The 15,940-nt window shown below is 48.9% G+C and overlaps 1 protein-coding gene across 1 annotated transcript; it reads right to left on the bottom strand.

Annotated features, from left to right (window-relative positions):
• Nucleotides 1-3,093: 3,093 nt before the first annotated feature.
• Nucleotides 3,094-14,653, bottom strand: ARPC1A (actin related protein 2/3 complex subunit 1A). The gene is made up of 10 exons (XM_077316591.1): nt 14,475-14,653; nt 11,418-11,514; nt 10,866-10,970; nt 8,685-8,907; nt 8,362-8,469; nt 5,932-6,144; nt 5,502-5,577; nt 4,271-4,464; nt 4,041-4,131; nt 3,094-3,531 (listed from the first exon to the last, which is right to left on the bottom strand). Exons 2-10 carry the CDS (start codon nt 11,479-11,481, stop codon nt 3,493-3,495), a joined length of 1,113 nt encoding a protein of 370 aa, XP_077172706.1. The 5' UTR covers nt 11,482-11,514; nt 14,475-14,653; the 3' UTR covers nt 3,094-3,492.
• Nucleotides 14,654-15,940: the final 1,287 nt, after the last annotated feature.

Genomic DNA, 15,940 nt, shown 5'->3' with positions numbered 1-15,940 from the left:
GGCAGGGGCTCATGGGAATTGTGGTCCATGGACATCTGGAGGACCACAGGTTGACTACCCCTGCATTAGACAACACTGAGGGTCCCCTCTGCCTCAAACCTTGCCTAGTCTTGGCTCCATGAGCTTCCTCGGTCTGAGGTAAATTTTTCCCTCCAGAATAAATAGCGTTGTTACCTCACCTTTGTAGCATGGTTTGTGATAAAATTAAGATGACTGCCCCGCCCTGTGACAGGCAGAATTCCCGGCCTGAACCGAACCCGGCTCTCCAGATTAGAGTCTGCCGATCTTTAACTCTTGACGGAGGGAGTAACCCTCGAAAGGTTGTACCCCGAAAATCTTGGGAGTCAAATCTAGCAGGACTGAAACACTTGAGAGGTGCAGGCCGCCAAGGGTGGCCAAACTAGCTCTCCGGATGTCCATGGACTACAATTACCATAAGCCCCTGCTGGCAGAGGCTCAATGTAACTGTAGTTCATGGATATTTGGAAATCCAGAGTTTGGTCACGCCTGGAGGACACCCTACACTTCGTTCAAAAGCCAACGGGTTGATCAATTTTTGCATGTTGTCTTGAACGCTTTGGTTGCCAGACATTGGTATGCTTACACGGACTTGTAACTCCCCTGAAGCAGGGAACAGCATATTTATTATGTGTGCTTACTCCTTCCTCTCTCCCTAGTCCTGTGGCACCCTTAAGTCAACAAAGTTTAATTGTGGGTATCAGCTTTCATGTGCAGGCACACCTCTTCAAATACACCTGGACAGACTTCATCAAACCTCACAGATAGGGGGAGAGAGGGTGTATCTGAAGAAGGGTGCCCGCACATGGAAGCTTACACCCAGAATTAAAATGTATTGGTCTTAAAAGGTGCCATGGGACCTAGGCCTCTATGGGTTCTCCTGTTTTCACCCCTTTCCTGTTCTCAGGGCTTGGAAAGAAACCGGCAGAGAGAAGCCAACACTGACTCACCTCTCTGAACTGGTGGAGCCTTTGCAAAGCGGAATGGACCGTCACTGGGTTATACCTGGGCGAGCTCAGGTATCAAGGTGGAGCAGTGTACAAGGGGGACTCCGTAGGGTTGCATTCATAAAGAAAAAGCTGGTGGTTTCCGGCTGCAAACCCACGAATGCCCTATTGCTTTCGTGTTGTGTAGTATCACAACCGTGTCCGCAGGGACTCAGACAGACAAACATTTTTCATAATCTTGCCAAACTGCTTAAAGCTGTTTGTGTGCTGGTAGCAAAGCAGCTCTTCAACCGGCACTGATTCAGAAAGGTGGAATTTGCAGTCAGCTGACCAGCATGCAATAGCCTTTGGGGTGAGAGGCAGGCTGCAATCACCCCGGGCTAGCCGTTTTGTTCCCGCCCTCTTACTCAATTCTAAAAAGTTGAGAAACCACACACATCCTGCCAGCACTTAGAGCTTACCATATTTGTGCATGCATCAGGGCCAGCATGGAGATGCAGCAGTTTTGCAGAGGGAAATGCTACTGACACAGTGAAATCCTGCCTTCTCCCCTCTGCAGGCACGGTCAGATAGGGTTTTTGGAGTCTCAATCAGTATGTCACAGCTATTTCAGGAGACCCAGGTTTTGTCCCCACACTGCCCATGAAAGCTTGCTGGATGACTTTGGGCCAGTTGAAGTCAGTCCGTGTAACCTACCTCGCAGGGTTGCTGGGAGGACAAAAGGGAAGCTCTCAAAGAAAATGTGTGTGTGTGTGTGGGGGGGGGGGGGAAGGGTGCTAGAGATACAGTTCACTGCCAGATCTATGAGTCACTATTATACACTGGTATGCAGATCACAAGTCACTGGTAAACACTGATATATAGCAGATGAGGTCAGAGGCCATTCTGAGCTATGCCTGGGAATTTCTGCTCTTTAGACTTACTGACCTATTAAAAAGTGAAAATAAAATTTGGGAGGAACAGGAACCTGGACTACCACCACCATCTCATCCCCTGTCTGCCCCTCCTTGCACTGACAATCTACAGAAGGGGACAAGGAGAAAGCAAAAACAATGTTGTGATGCATAAAACCACGGTAAACAACCTGGGGGCTCGAGCCTTTTGTCTGCAGGACTCTGTCGGACAGGTCTGACAAACTTTACAGGGAGCTGGGATTGTCCTAGGCTTCAGGGTTAATTCACGGGTTGAAAACTAAGTCCCTCCAAAGAGGGACACCCATTGTGATTTCCTGAGCAGCTCAACGTCAACACTTAAAAAAAATGAGCACATTCTTAGTTCTCAGGGTTGCAGATACGGGGCGTGAAAGAAGTTTCAGAACACAGTTTGCATTAGTTGTGAGCACAGCTTCTGAGCCTTGCGTATCTCTGCACCCACCCGCCTTCTGCCTCTGCTGAGCAAAGCAAGTACAACTGTATACAACTGTTTCAAAAACTGGAGCAACACGAGAGAAAGTGGTGCAAATCTGTTCGATTGGTGTCACTTTAAATAAGACTCAGAATTCATCTGGTTTTGTTTTCGCACAGAGAGCTTACAGGCCTGTTCCTAGAGGAAAGGCCTTGTTTATCTCGCCCTTGCTGGCAGGCCAAGAGCTGCAGCTTTAAGGGAGATTTCTCCATCACCAGCCTCTCATCTTGTAGGCAGAGATGTCCAAGGCCTTCCCCCCACCCCCAATCTGTCCTCGTGGAATTAGGACCACCACTGATCGTGTTTCCCCCACCTCCCAGTGGCAGGGAGGAGAGAGTCTCAGCACGGCGGATTTCCTGAGCCGCAGATGGCTGGTCATATGGTGGATGCTGGTTTCCAGCAGTAAGCCCAGCCGAACGATATTAATTCTGCAGGAGGGCAGGGGGAGACAGCTGAGAGCAACTGGGAGAAAATTAAAATGTAAAGAAATATTTATGGAGGACGGACCTGTCAACAGCTGGAAACTGGAACTCCGAATTTCAGAGAGATCAGGGCAAGGGGACATCCACAGTGGGCCAATCTTTAACAGAATGGAGAGCTCTCTGTGGCTGTCACTCTAGGATCGCAGGACTTGTATGCTCGTGGCTTTGTAGGGAACAGGCAGATTCCTGACAGACGGAATCATTTTGCCACTGCGGGACCGACTGAACGCTACGTTTGTCCGTTCTTTTTCTTTCTTTTTTAATTTTCTAGCAGACAGTTTACACAACACCCCCCACATTACGTTAGGGATTCGCACTTCCCTCGATAAACTATTTGCAGGAGCAGCTTTGGCAAAGAACGGAATGAAACAACCAGCAACAACAATAACAATAATAATAATAAAAAGAACCCAAATATATACCACAAAATCACAGCTGATTTGCAAACCAAACACATTTCACCAAACCATTCTGGCGGCGGCGGGGGGGGGGGGGGGATGAAAAAGAGGAGCCCCCCCCAAATAAAAATCCGTCAAGTTGTCAATTTCTCAGTGCTTCAAAGCGACCCATCTTCACCATCCCTTTTCAAGTCTGTGCAGGCGCCAGAGCGAGCTGTCTTGCTAGAGAACGGAAAGGCTCCTTTACATGATCCGCAGGCCCTGGATCGAGGACTCCAATGTCTGGGGCAGAAAAGAGGGGGGAGATCAAACAAGCATTCGCTAAAGCTGGATTGCAATTCTAGGGCACTCCCTGGGTGCAGAAGCCAGCTGGGAAACTCAGCTTTGATGGGGTGGGGGAAGAATGCACAAGTTCCCAGTTCTTTGGGTTGCAATACTTAAAATGGACAATACTTTTGGCTGTTTCAGAGACTCAAAGGGAGCTGAATAAGAATTTCTTGCGTCTGCAGGACAGGCCTGCGATGACCTGTCCGGCTCCTGGCTGCCCTCCGCAGCTGACAAATATTTCTGAATGATGCCAAACAAAAGGGAAACCGTGCATGCTTATATAAAGAGAAAATAGTAGCAGCATCAGTTTTCCTGGCTGCCAACGTGTGGACTCTGCTTCAGGGAGTGAAAAGCGGGGTATAAAAAACAGCTGTTGTTCTGTCCCCAGAACCCCAATTCTGACCCCCCCCCCAAGAGATAAGGCAGTGATGCTGCTGGGGCTCAGATGCCTGGCTCGAACATACCTTGAAGTCCCAGATGGTCATGGCTCCATCGATGCCGGTGGTGCAAAACTTGTGGCAGTCACGCTTGTCCACCTCATAAATGGACACTTGGCTGCAGGCGGAAAAATTAAAAACACAGCGGGTGAGGGGAAGGGCGAAGGAAAGCCGGTTTATTACAATAAACTTCGGCGCCAGAGAAAAAAATGCGCTAGGGAGGCGTTGTGTGCAGCCCGATCCCCGCGGACACCTACGTGATGCTGTTCTGGTGCAAGGTGTCCAGCGTGGTGTTGCGGTCCTCGGTGGTGGCTCTCTTGTCCATGTTGCGGAAGCGCTCCATGGCGGAGATGTTGCGCTGGATGCTCTGCTTGGGGATGTCGAGCTTGGAGACAAAGGCGAGGGAGCCGCGGTCGTCACAGTTGAAGAGCATCGGGCAGCAATCATGGCCCTGGGACAAAGCATTGACAGCCTCATGCACAGCCACCAGAAGAGGGGGGGGAAATCATCCGTTTTCTGAAGAATCAAGCATTGGGTGCGACTTCAGCCGGGCTCAGCTAGTTCCAAACGGCTGCCTTCAGATGACTTTGTAGAATCATAGAATCATAGAGTTGGAAGGGGTCATAGAGGCCATCTAGTCCAACCCCCTGCTCAACGCAGGATCAGCCCTAAGCAGCCTAAAGCATCCAAGAAAAGTGTGTATCCAACCTTTGCTTGAAGACTGCCAGTGAGGGGGAGCTCACCACCTCCTTAGGCAGCCTATTCCACTGCTGAACTACTCTGACGGTGAAATTTTTTTCCCTGATATCTAGCCTATATAGTCTCCTTTGTAGTCTCCTAACTTCTGAGTAACTGCCCACTATTGCTTGCTGACCCATAAGGATCTCCCAGAATATTCTACCTTCAAATCCCTCTACTGAATTCATCTTTGATGAGCGAGAACCACCAATGCGTCACAGAACAGGAGACGGATCTGTCTTGAGAAGTTTGCGGCCTAAATTTTGACACCCAAAAATTCAAGGAAAAGGTGCCCACAAATAATATTTGACTCGCCGCTAGGTAACCACGCCAGTCTGCTTACACCTTAGTGTAATAGACACCATTTTCTAACTCCAAGTGCCTGGCACCCAAAGAAAATCAGGCACACCCCTCTGCCTTTTTTGTATAAACCAAGGCCTGAAACACAGGCAGCTCTACATCCTGTATTTCATTAAGTGCCTCTGTGCTTGGAGGCTGCACAAGTGATGGCTAACTGCACACCGTATCACCTAATCTGTCTTGGTGCTTTCCTCTGTAGGTTGTGCTTTCTGCATAAAGCCTGCGTAATGTCTGTGGAGGTCTAGGCCAGCAAATATGAATTGTACTATAATCATTCTTCATTCAAGGCCCTGTGATTTTGGGGGAGCTGGAACGTCAAGAGTGTGACGTCAACTCTCTTTGCTGGTAAGACTCAGAAAGGGCGACAAGTGAAAGAAAGAGGATGCTTACGGCAGCAACCACGCTGTTCTCTGACACGAACGACACGCTCAGGAGTGGAAGGAACTCCGTTTTCAACTGCGAGACCCTGAAAAAAACACACACAATGACATCTTGTTACTGAAGCCTCTCTCATTTAACAGCATGGAGCGGAAGCTGCGATTACCAACATTTGCTAGCATCCTGGCTGACAAGACCAGATGGTCCGTATAGGTCCCGGGTTCAGTCCCCGGCATTTCCCAATTAAAGGACCAGGCAGTAGGTGATGGGAAGGGTCTTTCTCTGCCTGAGAACCTGGAGAGCCACTGCCAGTCTAAGCAGACAATACTGACTTGGATAGACCAGGTGTCTGATTGTGTGTTTACGCTAAATATTTAGATCATGCATGAATCAAGCAGGCTCTTCAAGCCCACCAGCCCCAAGACTCTGTTCAGGGACTTACATCATGTTTTTGGAAGCATCCGCGACCGATACGGTACTGTCATGGCTGACCCAGGCGAGGCGGTTGCCGCTGGCGGAAAAACTGACGCTGTGGACCCATCCGCCGCTCCCCGCGCCACCAAATTCTGCCATAAGCTGCCCAAAGGCCATTTTGGAGCCCCAGGGGGTGCTTGCCGGTTTCTCATCAACCTCCTTGATGTAGGCCGAAAACACTCTGCAAAGGAAGAGGCGGGAATGCACAAAGAGAGATGACTTGTCTCTGCAGAGCCCCAGGTGTATTTATGCGCTTACACTGAGACAGGAAGGCCCAACATGGATAGCATGACAGTGCAGTCTCCCAGAAACTGCATCTCTAAGTAGAAGGCTACAGGAGGAAGGGGAGAGGAGATGTCCACTTGCAGGGGGGTATTGTGCTCTGTGGTTCCACCTGCACAATTCCTGCCAGCACATCTTGAAATGGGAGCATAAGAATTCAAAGGAGGGCAGGGAGAGACACAAGACTGACTAGTCCCTTGTCATAAAAACAAAAACCCAAACGCTTCTGTCTTTTCCTTGCAATATTAGGTATGTTGAAGGGTGACTTTATCGTGGAGGAGCATCTAAATGTGAGATTCTCCCACCTGAGCTTCAGGTGCTACAACTCCCTCAATGGGATTTTCAGGTCCCTTCGCATAGCATCTGAACCTGCTCTGAATCACCTTCATATTAATATGGCTGCCAGCTGTAGGTGGGAAAGTATGTGGAGATTTTTTTGGGGGGGGAAGGTAGACTTTGGAGAGGGGAGGACCTCAGCAGGTTAATATTACGACACCTGGGCCCACCTTCCACAGCAGCCATTTTCTCCAGGTGACTTGACCTCTGTGGCTTAGAGATTAGCTGTAATTCCAGATCTCCAGGCCTCACATGGAGGCTGGCAACCATATTAAGGGGGAAAGCTTTGGAGCTTTCTGCCTGCAGGGAATCCTTCCCACAACCGTCTGTCTGTTGGAGAAGAACCCCTGAATATCGGCACTGGGAGCTGCTCAGGACACAGTGCAGGATTCTAGGGCCCATTCCACGGCTGTCGGCCCTCATCGCTGCCCCCCAGAAACCCATGAGGTGATCCTGAACACACCCAAGCCAATGCCTAATGCCTACCCACTGCCTGCTGCCGTGGAAGATCGGCATCTGGATTCTCATTCCAAGCAGGCATGCAGAACCGTCAGTGGGATACGCAGGGACAGTGAAGAAGTCAGCTGGACTGCCTTGACTGTTCTCCTATGTCACAGAGCCCTAACTCCAGGTTGGGGGTGGGTGGGAGGGGAGCCTGGAATGCAGCGTGGAAACGACCGCTCCACAGCGTACGTGACTGTTCCCACGGAAAGCGCTGGTGAGGTCACAAATGCGCCGTTATAATAGCTGCTTAGTACGCCAGCCAGAAGCCGGTGCAGGACAGCTGTTCTGCCATCTGCACGGCTCAATGCATATTTCGAGGGGGGGGGGGAGAGATTATTTGGTTTTTTAAAAAAGAGTCACAGCCAACAACAAACATCGTCACTGCATGGCTGTTTAATCTGAAGAGGGGGGGGGGGGGCTCTGCAACATGGGTTTCCCCTGAGGCGCTGTGCTCTGAGTGAGCACCCTTCTGCCACTAGGAAATCCAGTCTGAATACAGCCCAGTGTCTGTCCTTCAAACCCTACTTATGCTGCTCTAAATAGGACCATTCTGCACGTCGCAGTGGGAGTGATAAAGGGTGAAGAATTTCATTTGTCTGAAATAGGCAAGAAGCACAAAGCAAGGACCTCCACATTTGGTCTGAACTTGCACTGCCATTTCTATTTCCCACCATTTCCTTCCCTTGGCCCCTCCCATCCTACGTGCCTTTTGACCTTCCCTATCCGCCCTTCTCCCTACCAGGATGCTGCATTAGTCGTTACAAAAATGCTTCTTAAAAAAAATAAAGACAGTAGTAAAGAAAAATTATTTGGTAATTGCCCGGAATCCGAAGGCAGATCCAAAGCTGTCCCTGACATCCATTCCCCCTTCAGAAGTCGACCCTTGCCGTGGTCTTGCCACCTGTAGCTGGTGGCACCACGCTTGCAAGCCCTGTGTTGCCTGGCCACTGGTACCGGGACCCAATTCCACTGAGAGCCAGTTTGGTGTCGTGGTTAGGAGTGCGGACTTCTAATCTGGCATGCTGGGTTCGATTCTGCACTCCCCCACTTGCAGCCAGCTGGGTGACCTTGGGCTGGCCACGGCACTGATAAAACTGTTCTGACCGGGCAGTGATATCAGGGCTCTCTCAGCCTCACCCACCCCACAGGGTGTCTGTTGTGGGGAGAGGAATGGGAAGGCGACTGTAAGCTGCTTTTAGCCTCCTTCGGGTAGGGAAAAGCGGCCTATAAGAACCAACTCTTCTCCTTCTTCTTCTATCGCAGGCGCTTCTCTTACCTGCATTTGAAGTCGCAGGAGCCAGCTGCCAGCAAGACATTATTGGGATGCCAGTCAAGGCTGAGGACCGTGGAGCGAATGGGCTTCTTGATGTGCTTGCTCACCCACCTGGAAGAGGCAAGGCAAAAGCAGCCTGAGATCACTGCATCAGGCGGCACGACGACAGCAGTGCCAAAATGCCGGCTTTGCCACAGATGCCCTATTACTCAAGAGAGACGCCGCACTGCTAACTGTCTAATTAAGAGGAGGCAACGTTTGTCGTTCCACACATATCACAGCACCAAATAGCTCTGGAGAAGCCGCTCAGATGTCCGCCCGCTCACCAGTCGTTTTCCGATTCAAAGTAGCACACGGATATGAGGCGGGCCCCGCTTCCCACGGCAAACTTGTTCTCCAGGGGGGACCACTTCACAAACGTGGCGGCTCGGTTGATCCTGAGGATGACCAGAGTCGGCTTCCACACGCCATCCTTCTGGCTCCAGACGTAGGCGTTGCGGTCGGCGCCACAGGTGACGATGCGGTCGCTCTTGGGGGCCCAATCGATCCCTGCAAGGGAGAAGACATCTTGGTTTGGGGCTGTCAGCTCCCCATTGGTCCCATTGCACCATGCAGAAGCACATTTCCCAGTCTCCCGAATGCTGCTTTGACCTTCAGTCTCCCGTTGAAAGATTTACAGTCTCTATCTTGCAAATTCTACTGTAGCGCACGCCATTTATTTAGCCAAAGAAATATCTGGCTTACTCATGGGCATCTTGAATTTACGGGATCTGCAGATTCAATCAGGGATTGAATCACATTTGTAAAAAAATAGGGAATGATGGGAAGCGACAGAATAACTTATTTTGCCAGCGCCTGATTTGATAACTGCGGAGGGAGGGAAAGTATTTATTCCTTCTTCCAGAAGCCTAACAGGGCTTACAACACAATCAAGGAAGAAAAAAAATCTATATTCTTGCTTGGCCTTAAACAAGAGATCTCCATGATAAAAGCCCTGAACATCACAGCCTAAAGCTGAGAAGTAAAGCAGAGCAATTACTACCGAATGAAAAACTGCTCTCCCTACCTCACCGCTCATATTTTAATGAAGACCTCTGCTGCTTTTGTTTCCTTAAACTTGTACACAGTCAAGATGACAAGGATTATGTTAAGTCCTGTATTTAGGATTCCTCACTCCCACCCCAATCACTGCCTGAGAACCTAAGTTCTCTGGTGTTCATTTGTTCTTTTTTTAATCCTTAATTCTTGATTGGGAAAAGGGGGAGCTTCCAACACGGAAGCCAATCATAGCAAAGGGGCAGAGATACTTCGGATACGGGAATAAACCCATTGGTCTCAGTGAGGGGTTATATCTAATTTAAAAGCAACATCGCTGATGTGAGAACTGTAGAACTCTCCCACATCTGCGGTCCAGAGTAAAACGGGGTCACCTTGCCTTCTGCCCAAAGCATCAAAGTCCCAGCATGTCATCCACAATAAAATACCAATACTTTTATATTTGTGCAAAGCCGTTGTTTTAAAGGGAGCCTTACGTGAGCTTCTCTCAATTTCCCCCTCTACGCCCCAGTTGCCAGGCAGCGTAAAACAATGAAGCTGTGCTAAAGAACATGCAATATTAATAGCTTTACATTAATTTTCTGAATAAGAGCCCGGGATTTGAAAAGAAAACAGGCACAAGGTTAAAGTCTGAAAGATTGCAAGACGTTAACGATGGCAAACGCATTCATGGCGACAGGGCCTTTTGTTATTGCTCATGGCGCATGATTTTAATGTGCACATGTTCTGCCTGAGCGGCGGAGTAGAGCAGAGGGAGGGGGGAGGCAGTGAAAGGGCTGGATTCTCGAGCTGCTAAACTGGCTTCCCGCAGGATTAGGAGGGAAAAGTCACCATAGTCCTGGATAGCTTCTCATTGCCACTTAAACCACTAGAATGTGGTTTAGCACAACTCAAGGTCCGGTTCTGGCCCAAGTCACCTCCGTAAGTTTCCCACAACAGCATCGGCCTTATCCATGCGCTTGCGAAACTGCCAGATGCCAATACCAATTCACGCCACTCTGCTATCCGATTTAGTAACCTCGGACTGGCAGTGTCTCTCCTAGCTTCCAGCCCAAGAATGGTCTTTTCTACACCTCTAAGTGAACATGCCAAGTGACCGAATATGTGACCTTCCACATGGCAAAGCATATGCTCTGCCCCCAAGCCACGACACCCCCCCCAAAGAGCATGTGCATGCAAGACATGTTCCTCCCAGACAAAAGTCACTGTTTGAAACTTGTCACAGTTCTTGTGAGAGTTTCTCCCCCAGCAGAGTTACTGGCTCTTCCTTCTGCTTAAAGGCAGGACAGCCGCCAGGAAGAAGCCCTACAAGGCAGGGCTCCATTTTGCCCTTTGCTAGATTTCTACCATCCAGAAAATCCAGAACAATGAAGGCCAGGTTCTTGGCAATGGAAGAGGCTTCTTATTCTGCACAAGTCAGAGCTGTCTGATTCCGCTCTTGTGGTTTTTACCTGTGATGTGCCCATTGTGCTCCTTCAGCTCATGGGCCTTCACCCACTGGTTACTGTTCTTCTTATAGATGTGAACTTCGTGGTTATTGGGGCTAATGGCGATCTCTGCAAGGACGACAGACCAGGTAGCGTTAAAAGCATTGTCTTGCTAAAAAAAATTAAGAATTAACGACAAGATCTATCCCAGGTCTACAGGAATAGATATGAGTCACCTTTCCAGCTTGGGAAAAGAAAAACACTTAAATTAGGGAGTACACAGATAACATTTTCATGCTAAGCTGAGAGCAAACACAGACCTGGAAGTAATGGCTATCTCATGGCTGAACCTTGATAAGGGTAGAGCAGTCAGAGGCAGCAGCTACAGGGCCAGGAGAAGTACCCTGATCTCAACTGATTTCCTGGGTAGACTGTGATTGTTAAGTACGCCACTTGCCAATATGATTAAAGCATTTCTGGGAGAACCCCTGCAATTTTCTAGTGTCAGAATGCTCTTTTTACGTGGCATCTGACAGCTCACAGGCCAATGTGAATAACAATTGCAGGAAGACTCACGAGTTCGGTCTCTGTTCCAGGCATGGCAGGTTATCGGCTCGAGTAAGAACTGATGAAGAGACATTCTCGTCAAAGGGTGGTCTTCAGAGGGAGGAAGCTGAAAGAAAGCGATGCTTTAAGCTAGGAAGATGCTGAATGCTGTATTTGAAACCATAACAAGAAATTAATTTAACAGCATATAACTTCTGATGGCTCAGAGCAGTCAGGACCAGTGTCAGAACCATCTATCCACATGCTTTTGTCGTTATTGTGACTCCATTTTGGCTTTTTGGGCTGTTAGTGCCTGCCTAGGTCTCTAGCAGTTGGAATCAGTTCAAAGGAGGTTCAGAAGGTGAGGGTGAGGGCCTGGTATCTACCACCTCTGTCATTCCATTATGTGGTAAATCTGTCTAGGGCTTATCTCCGTGTTCTTGCAGCTGTGTCTGGCAGCTAGTTTTGTTTCGGCATGAAAAGCAACGGGAGGGGATATCTTCAGGAGTTTTTGCACCTGAAGTTGGAATCGGTGTGTGTAGGTGGGGTGCTTGTGTAGTCATGCTTCAGTCCTGGCAAAGAACTGGATATGTCATTTTGCTTGTTCTTGAACCTTTTTTCAATGAAGTCTGCTTATTGGGAACATGGACTGGAACCTCACCAGTTCACTGTTTTTGTCAAACACACCCTCAAACAGAGCAGCTATATCAACTGACAAGTCTTTTTAGCTTGGGTCTGCAGCATCCAGATGAGTTCAATGGAATTTAAGTCTATTCAAGTAAAATCAGGGTTGTGGCCAACAGGAGACTCTCGGGACTGTTTGCACTTATGGGATGTGCCAACTTTTAATCTGGAAAATAATTCTGACATTCCTTATTTAGTGATACTGATGCACAGGAGTCTGAAGTATGACTTTGTCCTGTGCACTCGAAATTGCAGCTCCATGGGAAACAATGGCATTCAGTTTCCTAGCCAAACAAATGCCAGATGAGTGACCACACCTGAAAAGTCAAATGAACTGAATCAGCTTTGTATGTTTGCAAAATCAGTGACACTCCTGGTCTGGAATGTGCACAGAAACCAGACGTGAGGAGCACAAGGAAACAATGGAATGCTTATAAAATGCTACAATTACTGAAGCACAAGACACCCCTCCCCAATATTCCAGCTGCACTGTATAATCATGGAGCAAGTGCTTTTATAAAAATGCTTCTCCATCGTGTGCACGGAAGAAAAAGAGACTTAATAACCGCATCTTGAAATACTTTCCCCAGGAATAGCTGTGTCTTGTGCAGGGGTAGACAACAGAGCAAGGCCGAAACTAGAATCGAAATGAAAACCTGAAGAAAGCTAAGAACAAGTCACTGTTTCTTCCGTTCTATGTGCCAGTGACTTAAACATGCATGCTTGCCACTGTGAAGAACGGCTAGTCTATTAAGAGTGTTAATCAAATGTAAATGTGTGTGATCTCAAGAGAAACACAGTTTTCCCAAAAGGACATTATTGTGAAAAATGCTAATTACACCTGGACTTTATGGCCCACTTCTGCCCCTCAATCTCACCACTGTAGGTTCTCTTGCCATAACACTAACATTCTAAGCCACCTTGCATCAAAAGGAAAGGCAAGAGATACGTGTTTTGATAAATGCAATATATAAGCAACCTCTGAATCAGAGTTCTACATTACTTCCTGAGGAAACTGAATTGCAGATTCTCCGGCTGGCACTCAGCAGGAAGGAATGCTGAAAGGATTTGATTTTGTTTATCTTTTTTTCAGGGAGGGGGGGTGTCTGTAAACTGGCTATTGCACGATACCTAGCAGCTACAGGACACAAAACAGCTTATCTTAATCAAAAGTCTCTCGCTGTTTGAGAATTTCTCCAGGAACAAATCCTTAAACTTGTTAAGTATGAACTAGATGCCATCACTGCTTTAATAGCAAAACAAAACCTACAAGGAATCCTTTGTTCTACTTAGATCCTTGTAGACATTCCTCACTGATCTTGCCCAGGTGATCACCTTGCACAGAGCTCTGTTCAGGACAATTAGAAGATTTCCGATCATATTAGTCTATATGATACATACTCGATTTGATGTGCTAATTCTCTCAATGGGGTGTTTTGCCTCCCTCCTTGGTTTCGGCTAATCAAGTATCGACTCGCTATATTATTTATGCTGGCAGACAGCCATTCATGGTGTTTTATGCAACCACATACTCAAAACTAACCAAGTCATTGCCCCCTATTTACAACCTTAAAAAGGCAGAGGAAGTGGGCAGAGAGAGACAAATAGGCAATCATTGTTGGTTCTTCTCTGCCAACTGGAGCAGAAACTAAACTGGAGGTGATGTCGCGTCCTGGAAATCAGTCGGTGTAGGAAGAGGGCTGGGTGGGGTTGGCAGGATATAAACCAGTTTTGGAAAATGGCTCTGCCAGTCACAGTAGATAAGGCCAAGCAAGATGGGCTAATGCCCTGACTTCGTATACATTCCCCCTCTAGAACGAGGAGGAATAGGGGGAATCATAATTTATGGAGAGGGGGATGTAGAAGGTCTAGTTCTATTTTCAAGCTGTTTTAAATATGCAATTAGGCCACAACCATTTGCCCCCAAGGAGAAGCACAGACACACGAGAGCGTGTTCAGAAACAAAACAAATCCATCTTTGCTTTTGCAAAACAGAACAACTTAGCTTTCCTCCAAAGATCCTGGGGCAGTTTAGATTATTTCTCTCCCCCCTTTTATCCTGATTAAGCTGAAAGACTGCCCACCTCCCAATTGCCAAGTAACCTCTATGGTTCTTCCCCCACCCTGTTTCCGTTCTAGCCTCACAACAACCCCGCAAGGCAGGACAGGCAGGCAGAGTGAGTGGCCCAAGGTCCCCCAGAGTGCTTCGTGATCCGAAGCCGGGTCCCTCACATCCGAGTCTCACCTCTTACTTACCCCCAGCCCCGTCTTACTCCCACAAGGCCTCGGGCCTAGGCCTGGGGGGGAGGGGCTCCTCCCCTCCGCCCCCTCCCCCCTCCATCCCTGGGGGCGGGGCTTCCCTCCGGACCCCGAAGAGCGGAGTCCCGCCTTCCGTCTACTCACCTGAGGGGCTGAGGGAGGCGGGCGATCGCGGACTCTGGGCAGTCAACGCGACTCCGCCTCAAGCGGGGCTCTGAGAATGGACGAAGGCGCGGCTGTCGGACTGGGCCCGGCTCTGACAGGAGGGGGAGCCACTGCGCGTGCGCGTTGGCTTCCCTGCCCGCCTCCCGCGCTGTTTGCGCACGCGCGGCACCTGCGCCCCCAACGGTCAGGCCCGCCTCTGCGCTCGGGAGCGTGCTCTTCAGCGCGCGCCCACGCGTAGAGCCCTGGGGAGAGGCGTCGTGCGCCTGCGCAAGGTCTGAGCGTGGGAAAGGGGCCGCGGCGACTCTCGCTGCGCTTGCAGTACGGGCGGATGAGGGTGAGATTTACGCAGTGCGCCTGCGCGGGCGAAAAAGACTAGTTTCTGTCAATGTGCAGGGAAGGATGATTTTGGTTGTACAACGGGATTGGGGTTGATTGTGTAAGAAGTGTATAGGGCTGGCCAGGAAAGGTCCTACACATTACTAAAGTGTGTTTTTGCAAAACCTATTTAGCTTCCTTTATACCTGCCTTCCCCCCAAAGTAATTCCTCTGTGTTTCATACCCTCACAACAACCCTGAGAGGTAGGCTGGGCTGAGAGTGTGACTAGATCAAGTTCGGCTGGCAAGTTTCCATGGCAGAGCACAGGATTCAAATGTATTTCCTGAATGGCTAAAGATGACAAAATTATCTATCCTAAACAGAGTTAAACCTTTCTATAGTGACTTAAGTCAATGACCTTAGAAAGCTGCAACTGTTTAGGATGCCCAAGTATGGGGCCATCCTGAACAGGGCAACTCAGCAGTGAGTCCCATTTTCACTGCTGCTATAAATATCCCATGAGTGAAATGACCAACATGGCTGTAAATACTCCATATCTTGTGTGCGTGGGTCTGTCGGAAAGCCCCGAGCCTACCTACATTTATTCCAGTGAAAACTCCGCTGTGTTGAATAGACCTGACCCCTACAAAAGGATGCATCGGATGACCATTTGGTTCACCGTGAGAAACCGTGCCAGCTGGGCACCGAAGGACGCTGGGGAAAGTCAAGCCTCTGCCCTCTTTCTGCACCAGTTCGCTCAGCGGTTTAAGAGCTTGGCAACTAGGTCAGTTGAGAATTGCATCACTGGAATGCAATTGCATATAAAAACAAGCTTTCGCGCTCAGAACCGGCTTTTGCGGCAGGGGGAGGGAAAAGCCGCCAAGCTAGCTTTCCTGTGAGTACACACGCACAGCAGGAATTTGGGGACAGGCAGTGCAATCCTTTGCAGAGTTATTCCAGACAAAGCCCCATGATTTCAGTGGGTCTAGACTGGAAGAATTCTGCCTAAGATTGCAGTCCTCAATGGAGAGGATCCAGTTTATTTGTTTTTTTCCTTTATATCCCTTTTAAACACGGCCACATTCGTTTTTGCTCTCTGCAGCAGCCTGCGACCACAGAATAAACTGCG

This window comes from Paroedura picta, chromosome 17, assembly GCF_049243985.1.
Source record: "Paroedura picta isolate Pp20150507F chromosome 17, Ppicta_v3.0, whole genome shotgun sequence".
NCBI lineage: Eukaryota > Metazoa > Chordata > Lepidosauria > Squamata > Gekkonidae > Paroedura > Paroedura picta.
The sequence above is the reverse complement of the archived record's forward strand: the minus strand, read 5'-3'. Positions and strand labels throughout refer to the sequence as shown.